General features: G+C 48.3%; 1 protein-coding gene across 41 annotated transcripts in view; it reads right to left on the reverse strand.

Moving 5' to 3' along the window:
- The window catches only part of LOC105748547 (protocadherin gamma-C4), a 179,097-nt gene that overhangs the window by 14,219 nt on the left and 138,870 nt on the right, over positions 1-26,008 (reverse strand). For 35 of the 41 annotated variants that reach the window (XM_049708651.1, XM_004280240.2, XM_049708654.1 and 32 more), the window contains one exon: positions 3,091-3,149. In XM_049708651.1, coding sequence (XP_049564608.1) covers positions 3,091-3,149 — 59 coding nt within the window. Of the gene's footprint in view, positions 1-3,090; positions 3,150-6,085; positions 9,952-10,132; positions 17,854-17,894; positions 20,505-26,008 lie in introns of those variants that run through there. The other 6 variants (XM_004280238.3, XM_004280246.3, XM_004280237.3 and 3 more) reach the window with 6 other exon arrangements.

Here is a 26,008-nt window from a genome sequence, read left to right on the forward strand (position 1 = left end):
CTAGTCCTGCTCTGAACCTGGTGTCCCAGTAGCCAAGGTAGGCCAGAGGAGCACTGGGGAGCCAGAACCAGGCTTAGACTGAATAAGAGAAATCTCCCCTCTTCATCTTCTCACCCCCATTGACTCCTCAGAATGGCAGCAAAGAAAACCTGCATCATTCTGCTGAGGCTGAGAGGCCTCACCACAGGACCTTTGCACATGCTCTTCCCTCCACCTGGAATGCTCTTCCCTGTTTCCTTCAGCTGGTTAATCCACAGCCTCATTTCCTCCTGGATGTCCTCCTGCTCCCTGACCAGGTCAAATCCCTATTTTATACTCTCACCACCAGGAACTGCTCTTCACAGCACTTACGGTAGCTGTAATCTTACTATTTTTTTTGAGTAATTATTTGGTTCCTATCTGTCTCCCTCAACACACTGTAAACTCCCTAAGGCAGAAGTTATGTCTATCTTATATCTCCTACACCTAGAATACTACCTGTCCTACGGTAGGTGCTTATTAACTATTTATTGAATGAACGAAAGGGGGAAGTTATAGTTGCTGGACTGGGCCCCTAACATTTGACTTCATCTGGGCCCCTGTGCAGCTGAATCATAAATGTTTGTTCCATCCCCCTCAAGTTAACTAAGGAAGGGAGAGCACTGCACCTTCTCCTCCATCTCCCCAAGAGCTCCCTCATGTACTTTAGGCCACCAAGTCTCTCATTTGATGAAAAGGGACTTGAGGCAGCCAGTCTAGAAGGCACATAAGAGTCAAACGGCTAATAAGGACCTGCTGTAGAGCACAGGGAACTCTACTCAATACTGTGTAATGACCCATATGGGAAAAGAATCTAAAAAAGAATGGATATGTGAATATGTGTAACTGATTCACTTTGCTGTGCACCTGAAACTAACATAATATTGTAAATCAACTATACTCCAATAAAAATTATTTTAAAAAAAGGAGTCAATTGGTGGGGCTCTCAAGTTCAGCAATGAATTCTGCTTCAGGGCCAGTATACGGCCTGGGGTGGCGGTGGGTAAAGGGAGCATGAATTGCCCTGTACTTCTCATCACCTCAGCTCAAATGGCACTTCCTCCTGGAGGTCTCCTCTATCCCCCTCCCCCATTACACGCACATGACCCTCCTCCCAGAACTTGCCATGATTTGTAACTAGAAATTTTTTTAGTGTGATTTGTTGTCAATTTTCTGTGTTCCCTGCTGGCATGGCAGCCTGTAAGTGCAAGGATCGTGTCTGCTTGTTCACTCTTACAGGCCAATGTTTAGCACAGGGCCTGGCTCATAGTATATGCTCAATAAATATTTGTTGAATGAATAAATACATGAACGAATACATGAACGACCTAACGGATAAACCTGTGGGAAGGCTGGCAAGACCAGCAGAGAGAAAGGAGAAAGCTGGGGTCAAGGGAGGGGCAAGGGCAGTCCAAGCAATCTGGTTTGCTGCCTTCTAGGGGCCTGCTAGGATCTAACTGCCTTGAGACCTCGGCAGGACTCACATGCCCAGAAGCTGGAGTCTCCACCGTACACCAGGGTGTCCCGGGTTCTTGTGGCAGTGAGGGCTCAGCATCTGGGGAATGTGGGCAGCAAGTATCCAACCAGCGAGGAGGTGGGGAAGGCAGCCCAAGCTCTGCCCTCCGTCTCCTGGGCTTCTTGGACTCCACCAGGCTCCCAGGGTCACCAGACTTCTAACAGGGAGGCCTGGCCCAGAGCTGACCCCACTCCCCTCAGACCAACTGCAGGTCTTTTGCTGAAGTCTTCCTCCCCTCCACCCCACCCCCGCCCACTCGCCCCAGGGAGTTCCTGTCTTAGCAGGAATTCATACCAGATTGATCTGAGCAGCTGGGGCAGCCTGGATGGGAGGGTGTATGGTGGAGAACAGAGATCAAACGCTCTGTCTGTGAGGGGCTGGGGAGGGAGAGAGCCTGGGGGGCGGGCATGTGTGTGCTGGCTTGCCCACAAGTTTTAGGAAATGAGAGACAGAGAGAGGGACACAGAGTAAAAGACAGGATAAAAGAGAAAGAGAGAGATAAAGAAAGAGCAACAGAGAAAGAGACCCATTAAGGCAAAAAGAGACAGACAAGAGACTTAGAGAGATATACAGAGAGAGACAGAGACAGAGACAAAGACAAAGGAGACACAGAGAGGCTGAGAACAGAGAAGAAAGGAGAAACAGTGAGAGGGAGAGAAAGAGACTGGAGACAGAAGAACACCAGGACACTAGGAAATGATGAAAGGAGAGACAGAAGAGAGGTCAAGGACAGAGACAGGGAAGCAGAGACAGAGGGAAAAGGAGAAACAGAGACTGAGACTAAGGCAGAGTCACGTTTATTCATCGATTCCACATTTATTGAGCACCTAGCCATAGCAGGCGCAGCAAGAGGCACAGATCAGTGCAAGTAGACACAAATGGTAGGGACCGAGATACAGCAATAAAGAAAGAAACTGAGATCGAGACGAGAAAGAGAGGGAGAGGCAGAGATTGCAAACTAACATAGAGACTGAGCCGAGGACGGTGAGAGAGTGTCAGAGACAAAGGGCCTGCAGGCAGAGAAGGCTGCAGGCTCTCCATCCCCAGCCCCACCGCCAGCTGCCTGACCTCCCTCCCCTCAGCCTCGGCTCTTTCCTGCCGGCTCAGGAGGAGGCTCTGGCTGCTGACAGCTCCTCCCCTCCTCCTCCTGTCCCAGATTCCTCCGCCTGAACCCCAGTCAGGACGGAGGCCAGCCAAATCTGGAGCAGGAGGATGGAGCCGGTGGATAGGTATAAAAACCTTCCTCTCCGCCCAGAGACCTCCTTGAGACCATCCTTTGCTCCCACGGAGCCCCCAAGATACAGGAGAAGGTTTGTGTGGTGGGGCGCAGGGAAGGGATGAGTGTGTGAATTGCGTTTCCAAAATAGCCAGAGTAGGAGCGTCTTCCTTCTGGGGTTTGTGTACCAGCCGCCAACGTACCAAAACCTCCCTGAAATCTGGAACTGAGGGAGGAAGCCATTTGTAGCGAACGCTGAGCCCTCCCCCCATCTCCTCCCACGTCAACACTGAGAAAAATGTCGCAGAGGAGAGGGTGGGCTGGAGAGGCAGTCACCTACCCGCTGGTGCCGGGTCTCTGGGCCTGGGAGAAACGCCAGTCCGTGTTGGGCGGGGCTTGCTGTGGAGAAAACAGAGGGAAAGGGGCTGAGTACCCAAATGGGGTAAGATGAGGGCGAGGTAGGCTCATTTTCAAAGACAAAATACACCTCAGGTCTCAGAGGTCTGAGGTAACAGAGACAAAGAGATAAAATCACAGTTATCTGACCACAGTGAGCAAACCCAGATTCCTTTCCTAAGGAACCGGCCCCTTCCTCCCTGCCCCCAGACTCAACTTCTGAGCAGAGATTCAAGGGCTGAAAGCATCTTCTGTGAAACCGGGGGGAGGGGTGCAGAGAAGGCCCTCAAAAGTCGCAGAGGTTTTTACATGAGAATTCCACCAGCCCTAGAAAGAATTTCATTCAGCTCCTCAGCTGGGAACAAAGCATCCTCTGCGGCAAGATGGCTGCTGCTCTGGGTAACCCTTTTCATGCCAGGTTGTGCCTTTACATATTCAGAAGCACACCTCCTTCAGACCCCTGGCTCTCAAGGATCCCTTCCCACAGCTAAATACATTATTAATTTAGGAGTTATGCCAGACTGGGCCTTTGGATGGCAGGGCATCCAAGCCCCAGGACACCTCCCACCCCCAGAACTCTGTGCCAGACAATGGCTTTGACTAAGGAGGAGAGAACAAGGCAGCTCTGTCTGGAACAGAGAGAACTGCTGGGATGGAGCCCGGCAGAGATCAAGCTCCCACAGGCTCCAAGGAGAGCCAACGCAATCTCCAGGGCTCCCAAGGGGCAGATCTGTAGCCCTCTCCCACCTGGATGAAGGCGTGGGACTCTAGCCAGCCACTTCACTTCCAAGACCCTCCCAGCCTTTGCAGAGGGTGTATTATCCCATCACACACTCTCATGGAGCACTTCTAGAGCCATTTCCTCTCCATTCTGGGGTGCTCTGATAATTGTCACACTCACTCCCAGGAGCAGAGAGGGAGGTGTGAGCACCTCCGATTACACTGGGGAGAAGGAAGACCCAGGGCTGCCAAATGACTCACTCTAAGTCTCACAGGTGGCAGTGATGTAAGCAGAACCCAGAAACTTAGCATCCCAGGTACAATAGGAGTTACAAGCACCATTCTGGAGCTGCCATGGGGAAGGGCACAGGGATGTCCAGCTCTCAGTTACTATATTCTTAGACACAGCAGAATCTACATGGAGATCCAGGAACCATGACAGACCGGAGGACAGGAACTAGGCCAACTCACAACCTACATAAGGACAGCGGGTCCAAGTTTGTTCAATTAGGGATGCTCAGGAATAAGGAGCCCCAGTAGGCTTTTCTTCATGTGTTAGGCTCTAAAGGGGAAAGAATGCCCCCCTCTGCCTCATCCCAGCAGACACAAACCGTCTCTCCTGTTCTCCAGTTTTACAAGTACCAAGTGATTGAAAGCACAAATTCTGGAGTTAAGACAGACCTAGATTAGATCTTTTTCGACCACTTACCCTGTGAACTTGAGCAAGTCACTTGAGCTCTGTGAAACTCAGTTATAAGAGGGAGGATTCTAGTACCTACCCAACAAGTGTGGGGAAGAGCAAAGGAGACGTTGTGGTTCTCTAAGAGGAAGTTGTAGTAAAGCTCTCTCAATTAGCTATCAGAATCACATGGGGGTGTTGTTCCAAACTATAATTCTGATTCGAGGGGCAGGATGGGGTACGGACATATTTTGAATAAAAGCTCCTGGAGTTACAGAAATGTGTGCTTTTTACCATTATAGTTTCCCCATGTATGCAAGCACCCTGCTGGCTTCTGGCAGAGAGAGGCCATGGCTTTCCAACAACCAGGGAAAGAAAGACTTGCCAGAGTGTCAGATAATTTGGTCACTCCCAAAGCCCTGATCCTAGATCGCTGGGCACATGTGGTGACGACGGAGCCAAAAGCCTATGTCTTAGCGTCCAGAGCCCAGGTGTTCCAGGGTCCCACTTCCCACCAGAAGACAGGTCGGTGGTGCCACAGAGGGCCCAGGCGGCCTGTCCTATAGAGGCCTGTTCGCTCGTCCCAGGCCGGACCCCGCCGTCCCTTGGGCCACAGGGCAGCCTGGCCGACCCGAGCTAGGCTTCTGGGCTGGAGGCACCGCCGGCCTCCGCTCTGAGCCCTGGGCCCGTCGGGATCCGCCAGCCCGCGGGTCATAGAGTGCTGCCCGCCCCGCGCCTAGAGCGCCCAGAGTGGCTACACTGCGGGCGACTCTGGCTCGTCAGGAGGCGACTGGTCCAGGTCCGGGCGGGGGCGGGGGCGGGAAGCGGCTCCAGAGTCGTCAGGGGCAGGACGGTCACAACTTGGGCGCGGTCAGTCAGTACCTCTGAGGCGAGCAGCAGGGTGGGAGGGAAGCTGTGAGCGGGCTGGAACAGCCAGTGTACCTGGCAGCGAGCGGCTGGCAGTAAAAGGCGGTGTACGCGGAAGGCCAAGTGCGAGGGGGCGTGTGCGTGCGCGGGTGAGGCGCAGCGAGGGCGCTGCGCCTGCTCTGAGGGCGCGCTTCTGCTCTGTCCACAGATGCGTTGGTTTGATGTGGGAATAAAGAGGGTTGGGAATAACAGCGAGGTCACAGGTCAAGGGAGTGGGGAGAAACCTAAGAAGAAACCTCAGGACCAGTGGAGCGTGCCCGCACCAGAGCCTCGGAGGCTGGCTGCAGGCGTGGATCTGTGACCGCCTCCACCCGGACCCCGGACCTGGCGGAAATCGCCAGAATGATCGTCAGGAAATCGCCAGACCGCAGGCTTTTCTGAATGTGGGGTCGGTCCTTTCCTGTCTCCCCCTCAACCACAATCACCATCACCTCCCCGGGCTCAGAACCCCATCCCTGCCTCGGCCACACCTCTGGTTCCACACAATCCGTCCAAACAGTCCCGACATTCGGGCCGAGCCGGCACCAGAGGAGCGGATGCCAAGTTCAAAGTCCCTGATGCGGCTGGGCGGCTTCTCCATTGCCGCCCCCAGGGATCGCGCTGAGCCCCTCACCTGGCTCCGCTCCCGCAGCGTGTTAGAGCGGGACCGGAAGGTGTCAGGCTCCTGTGACAGCGCTGAGGGCTGCTGGACGCTGAGGGGCCTTAGAAAAGTGAAGTCACTGCCGTCCGAGGCTGGTGAAAAGCATGTCCTGTAGCAATGGCTGTGCGAGTCTGTGGGCCGCAGCGTCACCTCCATGTACTTGAGTGTGCCGTCTGAGCTCACCTGTAGGTTGGGGCCGGACTGCTTATAGAACTCCCGGGAGGGCGAGTCCTGGCGCCCACAGCACTCACCCCCACCCCCATCCCCGTCTGCGTGCCCCCGAAGGCACTTAGCTGACAGAAAGGTGAAGGTGACTAAGGATAAGAGACTGACGGCCACAAGAGCCACAATGAGATAAAGGGTAAGGTCTGAATGCTCAGGAGGGTGTGTGAGGAAGTCGCTGGATTTGGGCATTTCCTCAGGGTCCTTATCCTCCAGAATCAGAAGCACTGTGGCTGTAGAGGAGAGTGAAGGGTCACCATTGTCCCTCACCAGGACCACCACCTGCTGGGTGTCAGGGTCATCCTCCAGTAAGGCCCGGGCTGTTCGCACCTCACCAGTGTGTGCAGACACCAGGAACAGTCCTGGGGCTGTGGACTGTGGCAACAGTGAATAGGAGAGCCAGGCGTTGTGGCCTGCATCAGCATCTACGGCTGTCACCTTGGTGACGAAGGAGCCAGGAGGGGCAGAGCGAGGGAGACGCTGGGGGACTGAGAGATCCCGGCCTGGTCTGGGGTGCAGCACGGCTGGGGCATTATCATTCTGGTCCAGGACAAACACATGGAGAGATGTGTTGGCATGCAACGGGGGAGAGCCAGCGTCTCGAACGCCCACCACGATCTGCAGCATCTGCAGCAATTCGTAGTCGAAAGTACGCTGGGCAAACACCCGCCCATCCTCAGGGTTGACATACACAAAGGAGGAGGCTGGGGCTCCCTGAATCTGATTCCCTACAATGAAGTAGGTGAGGCGAGCATTTTCCCCAGCGTCTGGATCAGAGGCAGCCACGGTGCAGAGAAGGGAGCCTGGAGGCCGGTTTTCTGGGATGTAAGCCGTGTAGAGCTGCTGGGTGAAGCAGGGTGCATTGTCGTTCACATCTGAAATGTTGAGCCTGACGGTGAGATGGGCGTGCAAGGGAGGTGAGCCCCCATCGCGGGCCAGCAGCTCAATGATATAGTGGGATGTGGCCTCACGGTCCAAAGGTTTGCTGGTTAGCAGTGAGTAGTGGTTCTCAGAAGGCTTAATCTGAAATGGCAGGCCAGAAGAGATATCAAGGCTCACTTCACCATTTCTCCCTGAGTCTCGGTCCCGCACATTAAATAATCCCACTACTATGCCCACTGGTGTGCTCTCCAGGACAGGGTTGACCAAAGAGGCCAACAGTACCTCTGGGGCGTTGTCATTCGCATCCCCCACATCCACTTGAATCACACAGTGGCCTTCCATGGCTGGCTGTCCTTGGTCACGGGCTCTTGCATGAATTTCATAGAAACTTGATTCCTCAAAGTCTATGGGACCCAACACACGGATTGCTCCACTGCTAGGGTCTAGGCCAAAGAGATTCCGCACTGCCTCAGATGTATGGTCTCCAAAAGAATAGTCTAGTTGGCCATTGGTGCCTTCATCTGGATCAGTGGCATTGAGGCGGAGCAGCAGCGTACCCACGGGCGCATTCTCTGGGAGTCCCACACGTAGAACTGAGGACTGGAAGGTTGGAGCATTATCATTGACGTCCAGCACAGTGATGGAGATAAGGGTGGTCCCCGAGCGGGGTGGGATACCCCCATCCACAGCAGTGAGCACCAGCTGATGGCTTGCCTGGGCTTCACGGTCCAGCTGCTGCTCTAGCACCAGCTCTGGGAACAGCTTCCCATCTTTTAGGGTCTTCACATTCAGAGAGAAGTGGCTACTGGGGCTCAGAGTATAGAAGCTCACGGTATTGGTACCCACGTCTGGATCCTGGGCACTATCCAGTGGGAACAGTGCCCCAAGTGCAGCTGATTCTGAGATGCGTATCTCTCGCTCAGGGGTGGCAAAGCTAGGAGAGTTGTCATTGAGATCCAGGATTTCTACCTCTACACGGATTAGTTCCAGCGGGTGTTCGGTCACCACCTGTAGTGGCAGCAGGCAGCTGGTGCTGGCTCCACACAGGCTCTCTCGGTCAATTTTCTGATTCACTGCCAGAGCACCACTCACCAAGCTCAGGGAAAAATAATGCCCACTCTCCTCAGAGCCCAACCGCAGCCGGCGGCTCAACAGATCTGTCAGCTTTAAGCCTAGATCCTGAGCAACGTTCCCCACCAGCGTCCCCGGCTCAGACTCCTCCACCACTGAGTAACGAAGCTGCCCAGACACCCAGCCCCAGGAGCACAAGGACAACATGCACAGCACTTGCCATTTCCCAGCGAGCTGCGGGGGTGTCTTGGGCCCCATGACCCAGAAGTCCCTTCCTGGACACTGACTCTGTGCTGTCCTGTCTCGAAGGCAGACCCAGGGCTTGGGATGTTGCAGCTGAAATCTCTTATGTCTCCTTCCAGCCTCTTAAAAAACTGCTCCGAGGTTTGTCTGCCTGCAGCAGTTCTTCTTAGTCACCAAATGGCGGGGGTGGGTTGGGGGGGGGAGGGGAATCGAATCTGAGTGGAGCTGGGGAGCTGGGGGAGGAGAGGCGGGCAGGAAGAGCAGATCCCCCACCTTGGCTCTGAGTCTGATTGGCCCAAAAGTCTGTGCTCCCAACCAATTATCAAGTCTCCTCAGTCCTGGAAACCTTAGGAACAGGCGCTGCAAATCTGTGTCACAGAAGCCTCCTACCTCCCCACTCATTTCATGCTGCAGGTTGATTCAGCCCCCTTGGCAGCTCAGATGGTGCTCAACAGGGAAGACAAAGTGGTACAGAACTTCTCAGTGTTCTGTCCCAGCAACTTCCTGCATGACTTCAGAAGCTCCCACTACTTTGCTTGAACCAACAAAATTTTGTCCTTCTCAGGGAGGCAAAGCCCATGTGTTAGCCCCTCCCTACCCCATCCTACCAAACACGGCCAAGGTGAGAGAAAAGATTTGTCAGGACCCTTTAGAGTCTTGCTCGGACTCTCCAGCAGTACTTCGAGGAATCTCAGTGTCAGCTGATGGCTATAAGGATTCAATTTTTCTGAGATCCCAGACTTTAGCTATGGAATGGGCATCACAGCTTGTGATAGGAGGAACATTTCTAGGACTGATCCAGGTCACCCAAGGAAGATGACTAGAGTCTAGGCATGGCCTCTAGGCTTTATGGTTTCATCAATTCAGAAGAAACTACTTAAAGACTCCCATAGTGGCTGTCTCTATGAATTCCTCAGCAGTAAAACAGGTTTAGATATTTAGTGATTTCACTTATTGCCTTTTCCTCCCAAAGAGGTAATGTTCCCCTGCCCCAATCTACTGAATCTAGCTCAAATCCCAGTGGGGACTTGATTGGGAGTCCTGAAGACCTGGACGAAAAGATCCCTGCTTCCACCTCGATGCCTCTCTACTCCCTGGGCTCTTTCTTCTTTTTGCTCTCTGCTATGTTTCAAGCAGAGAGTCCCTTTCACCGTGGATTAGGGAGTAGATGATGCTGTGGGGCAAAGATATTAGCTCCCCTTAACCTAGAGTTAAAGTGTTCCAGACCCCGGCCCCCTCACATTCAGGAAGAGTAGAGAAAGCAGCCACCGGGGTTTAGGTGCACCTTGTGCACAAGAGCCTTCCATATGATCCACATTCCAGTCGTGTGTTTCCACAATACCCTGCCTCTTGATCACTTACTTTCAATTCTTACTCTCAGATAAGGGCATAACCCACCTCAAGTACTAATCCGTGAAAACTCCCTGGTTAATTCACAAAACACTTCTACAGCATAGCATCCACCACATAGTTACCACTCACAGAAGTGGTGACATCACTACAGGCTCTTACAGAGAGACCAGTACTCTCTGGGACATGGCCCAGCCACACGCCTGCCTCAGAACAACCCTCAAGCATTGGCTGAGCCTGCAAAGGTCTCACCTCTAGCCCATAGAGAAGATCAGAGGGTGGGCAACTTGGGCGAACAGGTTCCCCTGCCATAGGTGCACTGGGTGACTTCACCATCATGAAGCTATCGCTCCGAGTGGGTGCAGAAGCCAAGGGTGTACAGCCATGAGAGTGGCCGCCCACATCAACAAACTTGATAGGATCATCTGACCCTAGCTGGATTCGGAGGATCCCATTGGAAGGAGGAAGCCCCTCTCTCCTTCGAGATCGGGTGAGACAGGCACAGGTGCCAGCAGGAAAGCAGGTCACTCCACAGGCAGCCCCACGCAGGCACTTCGAGATTAGTGCCACGAATGAGCCAAAGGAGACAAAGCAAATCGCCACTAGAGATACAGCCAAGTACAGGGTCAAGCGGGATTCTCCTTCCCTTGGAGCTGAAGATTCTCGAAGATCAGGGACAACTGGATGAGTGTCTTCTTCCAAGGACACCAGGAGAGTAACGGAGGTAGAGAGTGGTGGGCTACCACTATCCTTTACCACAATGACCAGCTTCTGCGGCGGGAGATCAGCTGGGATGGGAACAGCCGTCCGCACCTCCCCAGCATAGCGGGAGACTGCGAACAGGCTGGGATCTGGGGCCTCCAGGAGCTGATATGAAACCCAAGCATTGTAACCCGAATCCAAGTCCACAGCGGTCACCTTTGTAATTAGGTGTCCAGCACCAACTGATGGAGGCAGTGCTTGTGGACATAAGGAACCAGGTCGGGCTCTAGGGCGGAGCACAGCTGGCGCATTGTCATTGAGGTCCAGTACAAATAGACGAACTGTCACGGTGCTACTAAGGGGTGGGTTGCCCCGATCCCGGGCCTGCACCTCAAACTGCAGTGTCTGTGTTTGCTCATAGTCAAAGGATCGAGTAGCATGAACAGCTCCCGTCTGGGGGTTCAGAGAGATGAAGGAGGAAGCTGACACATCTCGATTTCTGGGCTCTAGGAGAGAGTAGGAGATAAGGGCATTCAAGCCAGAGTCTGGATCAGAGGCTGCAAGGGAGCAAAGCAGGTCCCCTGGGCGATTGTTCTCTGGAACAAATACTTCGTGTGACCTCTGAAAGAAAGAGGGTGGGTTATCATTCACATCTGAAATATTGAGGAAAATGGTCCTATGGGTACTCAGAGGAGGGCTCCCAGCATCAGAAGCAGTGACCATGATATCATAGCTGGATTTGGCCTCTCGGTCCAAGGGTCCAGCAGTCACCAGGGAGAACTGGTTCTTGAAGGCGGACTTGAGGGCAAAGGGCAAATGGTCAGGAATACGGAGGCTCACATCTCCATTTGAACCTGAGTCGGGGTCCTGCACACTGATGAGCGCCACCACGGTGCCAGGTTCCGCGCTCTCAGGGAGAGTCCCAAGCTCTGAGGTCACTGTGATGTGGGGGGCGTTGTCATTTACATCCAGGAGATCCACCCGAAGGCTGCAATGTTGCTCCATGGCTGGAGAACCCCCATCTCGAGCCCGAACATCAAATTCATAGTAATTCTCGCTCTCAAAGTCTAGGGGCCCCTGAAGAGTAAGCTTTCCATTAGTGGGGTGCAGGCTAAAGAGATTTCTCACACGATCAGGGGTGTGACCACTGAAAGAAAAGGTGACGTTACCACTGGGACCCAGGTCTGGGTCAGAGGCATTGAGCTGGATGAGTAGCATGCCGGCTGGCGCGCTCTCCAAAACGCTAATCCTGTAGCTGGATTGCTGGAAGGCTGGGGCGTTGTCATTCACGTCCAGCACTGACACCCGGAGCTCCGCTGTGCCAGATCTCGGGGGGTTCCCTCCATCCACAGCAGTCAGCACTAGGCGGTAGTCTGATTGCTTTTCCCGATCCAAAGGCTTCTCCAGGAGCAGCTCTGGGACCAGGCTGCCGTCGCTGCGCTTCTTGACATCCAGTGCAAAGTGTTCATTGGAGCTTAGTCTATAGCTGCTGATGGAGTTGCTCCCCACATCTGCATCCTGAGCCTTTTCCAAGGGGAAACGCTGTCCTGGAGGAGCTGCCTCCCCAATTTCCAAGTCCAGCTGCTGCCGAGGAAATCGGGGGGCGTGATCATTCACATCCACGATTTCTACCTCTGCTCGGTACATTTCCAAAGGCCCTTCTGTTACAAACTCCAGGGGCACGATGCAGCTGGCACTGAGCCCACACAGTGCCTCTCGATCGATTGGATTCTTGATGAGCAGGGCACCGCTGTCCAAATCCACACGGAAGTGTCTTTGGTTCACCTCTCCAGCGACCTGCAGCCTGCGAGCTGCTAAGCTCTCTGCATCCAGCAGGAAATCTTGGGCGACATTCCCTACAAAAGTCCCTTCCTGTGACTCCTCTGGGACCGGGTATCGGATCTGCCCACAAACGTAACCCAGGTGGCAAAAAAGGAACAAAAGGGTAGTCCCCCGGCAGATTTCTACCCAGCTTCTCACCTTGCGGAGCATTGCTGCCGCCCACTAGTTCTCTATCTGGTCCTGAGAAGCCGAAGAAGCCGACCCGCCCCGAACGGCCACAGCAGCTGGAGACACCTATCTCCCTTTCCCCGCGCCAGCTCTGGCGCGGCTGGGCCGGCGCCGCAAGGGTTACGCGCCGTTTTTTTTGCTGGTGGCGGGGTAGATTTGTCTGCCTTCCTCCACCCGATTGGCAGACAGAGGCTCCTGGGCTCAGCCAATAGGCTAAGCAGAGAACGTCCCAATAGCAGCAGGGTAAATGCGTCGCAGCATTGGAAAAAGGAAAGAAAAAACAAAAAACAACCCACCTATCTTTTTGCCTTCCTCCTGTTCAACAGCATTTCCCCCCCCCCACGGGTTATTACCTCTATGGAGAGGCAGACAACATACACGGGTTTTTTTTTTCTAACACACCAATTCCCAGCCCACACCACCCCGCCCCTTTTCGGTGGGGGAAAACAGCGACAGCCTGAGCCCTAGCAACCTGCAGCCCAGAGAGTGAGTAGCCATTTGAGACTGGTCACTTTGTTCAAGCCAATGTTGTCATCCACCAATATTCTAAATGAGTAGCTTCTGCCTCAGTCTGATTGTATTAGAGCAACAGCTACTTAGAAGCACTGCCTTATACTAAAAACTCTGCCCCTCTGCAGATTATTCAGAAATATAGCCACCTCTTTGCAGAAAAGGCTTACACATTAAGGTAGCCTATTAAATGTATGCAGTACACATTTTTGTTGTAACAGAAGGCGCAGCAGAAACCAAACCTCTCTTATTCAGATACCCACTGGTGGTATACTAAATTGCCATTCATCGATTTCAAGGACAGTATGGAAGGAGGTGAAGGCGGGGGGAGGAAACCGGGAGAGAGAGATGTTCCAAATCAGTAAAGAATCAGTTTGTCTGGGAGACGCTAAGGACTACATCTCACTTCCTGGCAGAATGCTAATGTTCACAGATTTAACAGCTTCCGTGAATGATTGAGATCTGCTACCAAAAGCACAGTGCCTACAAATCTCCTTTATTTGACACCACTGTATGCTTGATATGTTGTTAATTACCAACAGTGACTGTTTCAAAAGAGCAAGTTTTTCACTTAGCCCTAGGGGGCCTTTTGGCAAGGGAGACTTGATCTCACCCCACCCCTACCCTGATCCAGACCCTCCCTGGTACCACCTTGCACAAATGCAGAAACATCGTTCAATTCACACTGTAGTTACCTGCAAACTGTAGTTCAAGTCGCAAACACACCAGAGCACAAAGAGAAAAATCCAGCCTGATTTGGACATGAGATTTTTTAAATTCATCTGAATCCTCACCTAGGCTACCAAAACCAGTGGCAAAACCTGAGGTTATCCTCCCCAGGTGTTTTCCCAAGCCCCTGATCCTCAAGAATATCCTTTTGATGGTGAGGCCAGCAACCAACACTCTGCTCTCAAAGGGAGGTATCTGCTTTCTGTGTTCTTTTACTCCCAAACACCTAAACTTCCTCCCATGGGAATGACGGAGATGTCAATCAATCTGACCCATCAGGTGGTTATGCCAGGATTCACTATCTCAGTGGAATGACACCATTAGCCACCCAAGCTGGGTCAGTCACAATGGAGAGGAGTAAGGAGGGTCATCCTTGACTCATTCCTCTCCCTCATTCCCTTTATCATGACAATGAATGAGTGCTGATAATTTCACTACAGTTACCTCCATCTCTACTGTCACTGTGCTGGTTCAAGCATTTATCAATCTTCTCAAATACTATAATAGCCTTCTAATTTTTTTTTTTTTGTCTACAGTCCCAATATCCCCGATCCATTTCATTTGTGGCTGCCAGAATAATCTCTCCAAAACAAACAGAAAACCCTGATGACATCACATTTATGTCTCTTCAAAATTCTGCAATGACTATCATGGATATAGAATAAAATAAAAACTCCTTGGCATGGCATAAAGGTAACTCAAGATTTAACTCATGCCTAATTGCTTCACTTTATCTCCTGCAAAGATTGTTTTACAAACACACTTTAAGGTTCATCAATAATGAAAAATCATAATCCTTCTGCATGGAATCTCCTGCAAGGGTCCCTCTCTACCCCCTTTTCCCCTTTATTATTTGACAAACTACTACTCAACCTTTTGTTCTCAGATCAAGCATCATCACCTCTATGAAGTCTCCCTGATTTCCCCAGGCTTAGGTGTTTCTTTTCCTTTGCTCCCATTGCTTCTTGTATTATACAGATCTCCATTATCGTTTTTGTGGGTGTGTGTGCATGTCTGTCTCCTACAGTACCCTGCGTACCATAGCGGCAGGGACTGTGTCTTTTTATCTTTTAAAGTGTCTGGTACATAGGGATGTTCAATAAATGGTGAAATGATAATATCACTAATTATTAGTTCAACAAATATCTACTGAATACTTGTACTTTATATGAGTACTTTATATTGAGTATACACTTTATATGCATTACTTTTCACTCTTACACAATTTTGGAAGATTTTATAGATGAAAACACTGAAGATCAGAAAGGTTAGGAGACTTGTGTAAAGCTCAACTAGTAACTGCAATACTAGGATCTCCCCACTGCCACCTCTCTCTCTAGAAAGAAATAAAGCCTCTTTCTATAACATCTTTCTTTTTTTTTTTTAACATCTTTCTTTTTTTAAATGTATTTATTTTATTTTTGGCTGCACTGGGTCTTTGTTGCTGCGCACGGGCTTTCTCTAGTTGCGGCGAGCGGAGGCTACTCTTCATTGCGGTGTGAGGCCTTCTCATTGCAGTAGCTTCTCTTGTTGCAGAGCACAGGCTCTAGGCACACCAGCTTCGGCAGTTGTGGCACGTGGGCTCTAGAGCGCAGGCTCAGTAGTTGTGGCGCACGGGCTTAGTTGCTCCACGGCATGTGGGATCTTCCTGGACCAGTGCTTGAACTCATGTCCCCTGCATTGGCAGGCGGATTCTTAACCACTGCGCCACCAGGGAAGCCCCTCTTTCTATAACATCTTAAATCATTCTTCTACCAGTTTGTCATCCCTGTAACCATAAACTCGTCCTTTACTGATGCCTTTAATATCAAAGAACTAGACCTCTTATAGGTCTCAATCCCTTTTCTTTGCAAGTTCACAGCAAAACAAACAGGCATACAATCTATATTACTAGAACTGGAAGATCATAAAGCCTAAATCCTACACATCCTAGACTTGACCTTTTTATGCCAGGTATGTGATTCTCCCCTCTCTAGATTTTTAAAACACCTTTATTGAGCTATATAAATAATATATACTTTTATATATATATATATATAAAAGTATATATTATTATATATAATTCATCCATTACACCATATGATTCATCCCTTTAAAATGTACAATTCAATGGTTTTTAGTATATTCACATATACTAAAATGATGCAACCATCACCATAGTATAGTTATAGAAAAAATTTTCATTCCCAAAAGAAATCCATTCCCAAAAGAATGGATTTCTAGGCTAGAAATCCATTGCCTAGCTCTAGATTTTTAAAGAAATAGTTGCCCAGGTGCCAGTCGTTGAGGAAGATTTTTTCTTCAGATGACTGAAATATCTTATGTCTTCCTTACAATGCTCTCCTAGAGCTATTCTATATAATATTTTAAGGTTGGGAAATAACATCACAGAATTTTTTAAAGTTCAGTTTGGCCCAATAAGGCTGGCTGCTGGTTCTGTGAACACCAGAATAACACTTTGCTTCAAAAACGTGCTAATTGATAGACTGGCAGGTCCTAGGGCAATGCTTTGCAAATTCGTCTTCACATTGAGATCACTTGGGGACCTTCAAAAACTACTGATGCCTGTGTCCCATCTCAAGAGATTATGCTTTAATCCATCTGGGATGTGGCCTGGGCTTCAGAATTTTTAAAAGGTCCCTAAGTAATTCTGGTGTGCAACCAAGTTTGAGAACATTGTCCATGGGAAAATGCCAGTTGTTTTCCGGTCTGACCAGAAAAGCAGCAGCTTCTCCTCTCTGGCTTTCATCCTTCCTTAGCCTTTCCATCTATGCCTCTACTTTGTCATCTTTGACTGTCTCCAGGTTTGTTCAATTTCTAAAGTGTGTTTAATTAAGATTTGGAGTGGGTTAAGAACTAATAAAAAAATATTAGTCACAGCTAAGAATTTTTTAACACCTTTGATATTCTAGGCACTGTGCATATATTATATCATGAACTAATGTTATAAAACCCTTGTTACTCCCTTTTTGCATATGAAAAAGGGTCTAGAAAAGAGATTAACTTGGCCACGGACTCATAGATGGTAAGTGTCTAACTGCCAAACCCAAGGCTTGATAGCAATAATACACTTATTAGTAACAAAGTAACAGTTGTTCTCCCACAAATGGAAGTGTGTTTAATTTCACTCCAAAACAAAGACCTGCACACCATCCTGAATAAATGAAAGCTTTATCTTTTTCTCAGGATATGAATTTACCTACCTTTCACACTGTGTATACCCAAGAAAAATGATGAAAGGATAGGAAATGACACTTTGGGCAAGAAGAACTTTCATTTTGTACTTTACGTTCTTCCAGATTGTCTGGATTTATCTTCGAAATAAATGATTACTTTTACTTTTATAATGAATGGTGGTTACCTTTGGATTTGGAGAATATAATTAGTTTTAATTTTTTCTTATACTTTTACATATTTTCCAAATTTTCTATAATGCACATGTATTACCATAACAGAAAATTTTTCGTGAGTAATGTCCACATAATTTCAGCACTGTGCTTGAAATAAAATTAAAAGGACCCTAGAATTTTATTTCTTTCATAGAAAGTCATCTGAGAATGAGGTACAGGATCTGTGTAGTCAAAGGAAAATTATCAGCAAACCATTAGCTTTAATGCAGATGTGGCAATCATTTGAAAGCTGGACAGATGAGGTAGTTTTTATATTCCTAGCAGCCACTGGTTAGAGGTATTCACCAGCTTGTACTCAATGCAAATGACACCAAGCTAAGCTCTTGAGTGCTGAGACGGTGAGTTATAGCTTAATAGCCCTTTAGCAGGATTGGTTAGTTGCTATGGCAAGTGAGTACTGAGGGTGTGAATTGTGTCCACAGATAAGTCAATTAACTCCACACTGTGTGGAACCACAAACCACACTCTAGCTGGGCCATCCCCCTCCCCCAAAGGCACGACGTTTGATCTGGGAAAGGCCAAGTGAAAATGCGGACGCATCATTAGGAAAACATCTTGATCACTGAAAATAAAGGTGGCTACATACTTTCCTGAAACTGATGCAGGAATCAAAAAGCATTAATATCATTCCAGGATGACTTGCTAACCCTTACCTGTCCGGGAGGGGAGCTCTCTGCACCCAACACTTGCCTATAGAACACTGGATCGAGGCTCCGCAGAGTGTTCTGGCGGCTGGCCAGTGGGCTGGCGGCACCTGGTTTCTTCAGCAGCGGGTCGCTGCGTCTCGAGTCAGTGGTGAGGTACACCTGATGGTAAAGGTGTGGAGGAAACAGGCCTCCCCGCACGGCGTCCGCGTGCAGAGAAGGCCCTGGTGTTCGGTACAGGGAGCTCACGGGAGCTCGGTATAGGTCCCTGGACTGCTTCCATTTGTAAACTTTGAATACGATCACTCCCAATACTGTGACTACGAACCCCACGGAGACCAGGATTAAAGAGAGAAGTAGATAAAAGGTGAGATTTTTATTCTGCTCCCTGGGGGCAGAGCCGGAGGGGAACTCAGCTCGAGCTTCAGGAGATTCCTCGATTACTGACACAGTCAGGGTCGCGGTGGTGGACAGCGACGGCTCTCCATTGTCTTTGATCAAGACCGTGAGAGTCTGCCTGGGCGAATCTGTATCCTGGACTGGGCGGGCAGTGCTGACTTGACCCGTGTGAAGTCCCACAGCAAAAAGGCTCTGGTTGGGGGCTCCCAAGAGGCTGTAGGAGAGCCAGGCGTTGTGCCCTGAATCCGGGTCCCAGCCTACCACACGCGTGACCACGTGGCCTGCAGACGTACCTCGAGGCAGCATCTCCACCGAGCTCTGGCCAGGCCGGGGGTATAGGACCTGGGGGGCATTGTCATTGCGATCAGTGACAAATATGTTCACGCTGATATTGGTGGCCAGGACAGGAGTGCCCCCATCGCTGATATGAGCTGTTAATTCGAACGCCCGCCGATCCTCATGGTCCAGGGGCACTAAGGATGACACGACGCCACTGTCACGATTTATCGTGAAATAGCGACCCACTAGCCCTATTTCAGTTCCTTGCTCCAAGAGAAAGAAGGAAAGGCGAGCATTCTGCGGGGCGTCAGGGTCCCAGACACTTAGGTTTAGTATTGGAACACCGGGGAGGTTATTTTCCTCAACGTAAACATCGTAGGAAGACTGGGAAGATTGTGGAGGGTTGTCGTTGATGTCGGACACTTGCACCTGCACTGTCGTGAGGGCTGAGAGGGAAGGGGTTCCCGCGTCTCGAGCCGTGATGCTGAGGTTGTATTCTGGCACAGTCTCCCGATCCAGGGCTGCGCTGGTTTTCAAAGTAAAGTAATTCTTGAGGGAAGATGTAAGGCTAAAAGGGAGACCTGGTGGAACCTCGCAAGTCACCAGCCCGTTCTCCCCAGCATCCAGATCGGTAACACTGAGCAAAGCAATGACAGTTCCTAGGGGTGCATCCTCAGGGACTGGGCTGTACACGGAGGTGACTGTGATCTCCGGGGCGTTGTCATTTACATCCACAACCTCTACCAAAACTTTACAATGTGCTCCCTCAGGACTGGCGCCCTTGTCTTTGGCCTGTATGTAAATCTCATGGAGTTTGGCGTCTTCGAAGTCCAGTCGACCCTTGACGGTCAGCACCCCAGTTACAAGGTCTAAGGAGAATAGTTCCCGCACGCCAGCGCGGTTGTGGCTGCCGAAGGAGTAAATGATTTCGCCGTTGGGGCCTTCATCCAGATCCGTTGCGTGGACTTGCACGACGCGAGTGCCGGGGGGTGCATCCTCCAGGACGCGCGCCCGGTACAAGGACTGGTTGAAGGTGGGCGCATTGTCATTCGCGTCCAGCACGACGATTCGAATAGGAAGGCTGGCCGACCGAGCCGGAGTTCCTCCGTCCAACGCTGTCAGCACCAGCTGGAGATTTGGTTCTCGCTCCCGGTCCAGGGCGCGCTCCAGCACCAGCTCCGCGTACTTGGTGCTATCTTCCCGCGTCTGCACGCGAAGCGCAAAGTACTCATTTCGGCTCAGCTCATAGGTTTGTAAAGAGTTGCTTCCCACATCTGGATCGTGCGCGCTCTCGAGCGGAAAGCGCGTCCCCGGCGCCACAGCCTCGCTAATCTCCAATTTCATTTCCCGGGTAGGAAAAGAGGGATTGTTGTCGTTGATATCCTGGATCACCACTTCCGCGCTGAACAGCTCTAGCGGCCTCTCCACTACCAACTCCAGAGTTATGGTGCAGGAGGGCAGCGTCCCACATAGCTCCTCTCGATCCAGGCGGTCGTTCACGAACATCTCTCCCGTCTCCCAGTTCACCTCAAAGAATCTTCGGCTAGCTCCGGACACCACCCGGAGCCTGCGGGCTGACAGGCTGCCGAGATCCAAGCCAAGGTCCCTAACCACGTTTCCCACCGCGAAACCCTTCTCTCTTTCCTCCAGGATCTCATAGCGAATGACGGCGGCGGAAGCCTTATGCAAGGCACCAAGAAGAAGCAAAACTCCCACCACACTCCCAGTGCTTACCAGTCCACTTCTCCAGGCCTCTGGGACCATCTCACTCAAAGACAGTTCCTCTTAGCGGGGTCCAGATTGGCCCGGCTTCTTTCCTGAGAAACTTTCAGCGGGTTAACGCTCGGGCGCTGGGCTCCGAGTCGGACATGGCTTTCTGGATGCCGTTGATTTGCTCGCCGGCTATTCAGTCTCTGCCTCATCCCGCGGCGCCAAGAGGGGACGGGCCGGGGCCAGATCTCCAGCTTCTTCATTGGCCGACAGCGGCACGCAGAGTCCCAGCCAATAACTGCACGAAAAATGCGCCAGCGCCCGGCTCACTGAGCGGGACCAGCGCTAGCGCCAGGCTTCTTTCCTTTGGCTTCCTTCCAGAGTTTACAGCCAGAGCTCCTTGGCAGTATCCGCGCATCGGAAACACACCTTAGCTGTAAAGCTAACTGCAGGGTGATGGAGATGGCCTTTCTGCGAGTCTTCAAGCCGAACTAGGGCCTATTAAACACCTCAACCGCTGACTTTAACACTTCAACCCCCAAGAAGAGGGTTCAAACCAAACCGAAAACGACACAGCGTTATCTGGTTTGTTGGAGGACTAGGTACAACTTACCTAGCTGGACCATATTGTGGCGAGGCATTTAGCATTTCTGTGGAGGTGTTGATAATTTCAGTTATATCTTTACCAAATGAGACTGTAGGACTACGGGTCACTTCCTCAGTAGAGAAAATCTACAGGAGCTACCAGCTGTTTGGTTTAACTTTGTTTTATGAAATTTAAAAGTACAATTCAGATTTCTCTTTAAATTGGATGTTGTTGCTTAGCTCTTATTTCTTAACAACCAGGGAGCAATGTGAAATTTCTATGCTGTTTGTCCCAACAAGCATAACCTCAATCAGAGAGCATCTCTAAAGTTTCCCTTTACTTGATCAATTTGTTTCTCAAGATCATATGGCATTCCACAAAGAGAAGTTGCATTGCTAATAAAGGATAATACCCCCTCTTCACTCCCCTTCCCCCCCCAAAAAAAACATAAAAGAAAAAGACCAGGTTTTATTTACCACCTGGGGCCTTTATAAAATGATTGGGATATCAGAAATACAAAGCCTTTAGCCACAGAATAAAGAGCCTGAAGTTTTCTGCATTTAGGATTGTAGTCAAACAAAATAGTAATGATTAGGATAATGAATAAGAGAGTCAGCTATGATAATAAGTTAGAACTGAGTTGTACATCCTTAGACAAGAAACTACCCTCTAAGGGTTCCTATCTTATTAAATGAACAAGGCAGATAAAATCCTGGCACATAGTAAGTCTTAATTAATGATGCACATCACCCCATTAGCTACTAGATGTAAAGAACCTCATACTATTTCTGTACGCTTATCTTGGACACCACTTTGGTTGCATATAGTCCTTTCTGAATTTTAACTGAACCCTGAGGAAGGGTGGTAGGCAGAGAGGTTAGATAGGTATATAGGAAGTATATATAGGATATTTATTGAAGAGATGAAAAGCCGTATTTGACCTGTCTCTCTATGTCCTCAATACTTTCTCTCTTAAAACCTCCAGTTTTAAATACTCAAATTTGACAATTGTCCATACCACCAAGAAGGCTGATAGGTATTAGAATATAGAATTTAGAACATATATAGTAGCCCAGCCACTTGCTACTCAGTGTGAGCCAAGGACCAATGGCATGGGCATCACCTGGGAGCTGTTAGAAATGCAGAAATGCCCCACTCCAGACCTACTGAATCAGAATTTGCATTTTAACAGAAAGCCAGGGTGATTTGAATGTAAAGTTTGAAAAGCACTGAACTAGTAGGTTTTTCAGACATACCAATTTATCAATCATTTTTTTCCCTATTCACCATCACTTAATTGACATTCTGGCTTTCAAAAACTAGCTTTTAAAAGCTGAAGTAGTTTTCCCTTTAACAATAACGCCCATAGTTTTCCTAAGACCTCTTCATAAGCCAGCAGAACCCTCCTTGGATCCATTGTTTACCATAGCAAGAGTGATCTTAAAATTTTAATTGAATCAGAAGATTCTCCAGCTCAAAACTTCTCAGCAGCATCTCACTCACTACTCTTGAAATAAAATACCAAATCCTTTGCATAGTATCCAAGTTCTCAAGCCTTCCCCTTCTCTCAATATGTTATTACACTGCTTTCAGTGTGGTCCGTCAACCAAGCTCTTCACGCTTTTTTCTCCTAGGAAAGCTTCTTTCCCTTCCTTTCCTTTGCTTATTTCTACAAATCTTTCAGGTCTCAGTTTAAATGTTGTTTTCTAATAGAGGTCTTCCTTAGGCCCCACTTAAAACCAGGATCCTTTGTTATGCTCCCACAGAGAACCTTATATTCTCCTTTATTGAACCTAGCACAATTTAAAATTTTATAATTATATTTTGTTTAAGCATAGTGCCTGCCTCTCCCACTAAAACAATAAAGCTGCAAGAAGGCAGAGACCATGCCTGCTCTGATTATCACTTGCCTCCCCAGTGACTAGCACCGTAGGCACCTGATCCTTAATTTTTCCCAGCTTTATGGAAGCATGATTGACAAACAAAATTATATAAATTAAGGTGTACAACACGATGATTTAATATATGTATATATTGTGAGATGATCAACACAATATAGTTAACACATCCATCACCTCACCTAGTTACCATTTTTTAAGGTGTGTGGTAAGAACATTTAAGACCTACTCTCTTAACAAATTTCAAGTTACACTACAATATTGTTAACTATAGTCACCATGCTGTACATCGGATTCCAGAACTCATTCATTTTATAACTGAAAATGTGTACCCTTTGACCAACATCTCCCCATACTTAAGGCTTATTAATATAGCAATCTTTATGCTAATGGCATAGTAATCATTACATGCAGTAAGGACTATATATATTCGTGTGTACCCATTTTCCCTAGGAGAAAGCATTTTTGGAAGATACAGTCAGTCTTTTAAGCTACAAGTGGCGCTAGCGAAACTATTTCTTAACCTAATGATTTGAAAGAGAAAACATAGTTTGCCAAAGAGTCAAGCAAGGTGTGGTAATATAACTCACACTGGACATAAAACTTGCTGTCACCTATATCCAGGGGAAATGGAAGTACCAGTGTACAGGATCAACGGAATTTTCCAGTCTCTATCTTCTTTCCTCTCTGTTTTATAATTCCAAGAGAGCCATAGATCAACAAGATGCAGCAAACAATTTTAAAATAGAAAGTGAATCTATTATAGTGTTCAACAGTGAGGCCTTAGTGTCAAAAAGACTTGAGTTCCAACACTGGACGTTATACTTAGTAGCTATGTAACCATGAAGCTTTTATTTTTAACTTTTATTTTCTTTATCTATAAAATGGGAATAATAATAGTACTCCTTGACATAATCACCGGTATCTCAATCTTTTATTTTAGTCTTTGAACAGCTTTGTACTTATCATACAGCTCACTTAGACAATCAATGATTTTTAGCCATTTTATACATTTACACAACCAATATTACAATCCAATTTTAGAATACTCCCATCAACCCCCAAAATCCTTCATGCCTGTCTGCAGTCAATCCTTGCTCTCACCCCCAGCTTCAGGCAGCCACTGATCGATTTTCTATATAGTTTTCCTTTTTCTAGAAATTTCACAAAAAAGGGAATTATAAAATGCATAACCTTTTGGATGCTCAACATCACTAATTATTAGAGAAATGCAAATCAAAGCTGCAAATGAGGTACCACCTCACACCGGTCAGAACGGCCATCATTTAAAAGTCTACAAATAACGCATGCTGGAGAGGGTGTGGAGAAAAGGGAACCCTCCTAGACTGTCAGTGGGAATGTAAGTTAGTGCAGCCACTATGGAAAACAGTTTGGAGGCTCCTCAGAAAACTAAAAATAGAATTACCATATGATCCAGCAATCCCAATCCTGGGCACATATCTGGACAAAACTATAATTCAAAAAAGATACATGCCTCCCTATATTCATAGCAGCACTATTCACAATAGCCAAGACATGGAAACAACCTAAATGTCCATTGGCGGATGAATGGATAAAGAAGATGTGGTACATATATACAATGGAATATTACACAGTATAAAAAAAGAACAAAATAATGCCACTTACAGCAACATGGATGCAACTAGAGATTATGAAACTAAGTTAGAAAGAGAAAGACAAATACCATATGATATCCCTTATATGTGGAATCTAAAATATGGCACAAATGAACTTATCTACAAAACAGAAGCAGACTCATAGACATAGAGAACAGACTTGTGGTTGCCAAGGGGTAGGGAGAGAGAGAGGGATGGACTGCGAGTCTGGGGTTGGTTGATGCAAACTACTACATATAGAATGCATAAACAACAAGGTCCTACCGTATAGCACAGGGAACTATACCCAATCTCCTGGGATAAACCATAGTGGAAAAGAGTATAAAAAAGAATGTATATGTGTGTAACTGAGTCACTCTGCTGCCACACTGTAAATCAACTATACTTCAATTTTAAAAATTTTTAAAAATGCAAAGCCTTTTGTATTTGGCTTCTTTCACTTAGCATAACGTCACATCCAACTCTTAACCATACCCTCAAAAATGTTCTGTCTCCAAAGTTCCTCATCTAATAATGGGCACTTCTAGTCTAGTCAAAAACTCTCAGGTCAGGGCTTCCCTGGTGGCGCAGTGGTTTAGAATCTGCCTGCCAATGCAGGGGACACAGGTTCGAGCCCTGGTCTGGGAAGATCCCACATGCCGCGGTGCAACTGGGCCCATGAGCCACAACTACTGAGCCTGCGCGTCTGGAGCCTGTGCTCCGCAACAAGAGAGGCCGCGATAGTGAGAGGCCCGCGCACCACGATGAAGAGTGGTCCCCACTCGCCACAACTAGAGAAAGCCCTCACACAGAAACGAAGACCCAACACAGCCAAAAATAAATAAATTTACAAAAAAAAATTCTCAGGTCATCCTTAACATCTTTTTCTACATTCCAACATTTAATTCATTACCAGTTCATGTCAATGCTTACTACCTCCAAAATATACTTTGAATCTATCAATTACTTTCCCCTCTACCGCTACCACCTGAGACAAAGTCACCTTAAATACTGTCAGCTTCCTCTCTGGTCTTCTTACTTCCTCTTTTGCTTTCCCTAAACTCCATTTCACATGTGGAAACCTGAAGAATCTTTCAAAAATATATATTAAATTATATACTCTCCTTGCTAAACACAGTGCTTGGTACCAGGACTGGCTACGTAATTTGCGGGACAAGCACAAAATGAAAACAGGGGGCTCCCTGTTAAAAAATTAGTACAATTTCAAGATGATGACAGAAGAGCATTAAACCAAATGCAGGGCCCTTCTAAGGTTGGGAACCAGTATGACTGCACAGTTCACATGCCCATGAAAATGGCCTTGCCTGGCACAGAGAAGCTCTCCATAAGTATTGCCTAATATTATTTTTAAAATATTAGGTAATTACCTAATATTATTTATTCCAAGAGGATTAATAATATCAAAAAATCTTATTCATGATACTATTAAATTAATGAATTCAAGGAAAAACATATGTATTATCCCCTAAAAGCCTAAATATCATCTAGTAATCTTTGAATTCAATCTAATTTGCTGATTTGAGGAACATCTTAAGGTCAAATTAAGTGATAATTTAAGTAGAAATTATATAAAAACAGATAATCAATAGATCAACATGTACCACGATGCAGACA

Source organism: Orcinus orca, chromosome 3 (genome assembly GCF_937001465.1).
Source record: "Orcinus orca chromosome 3, mOrcOrc1.1, whole genome shotgun sequence".
NCBI classification, from domain to species: domain Eukaryota; kingdom Metazoa; phylum Chordata; class Mammalia; order Artiodactyla; family Delphinidae; genus Orcinus; species Orcinus orca.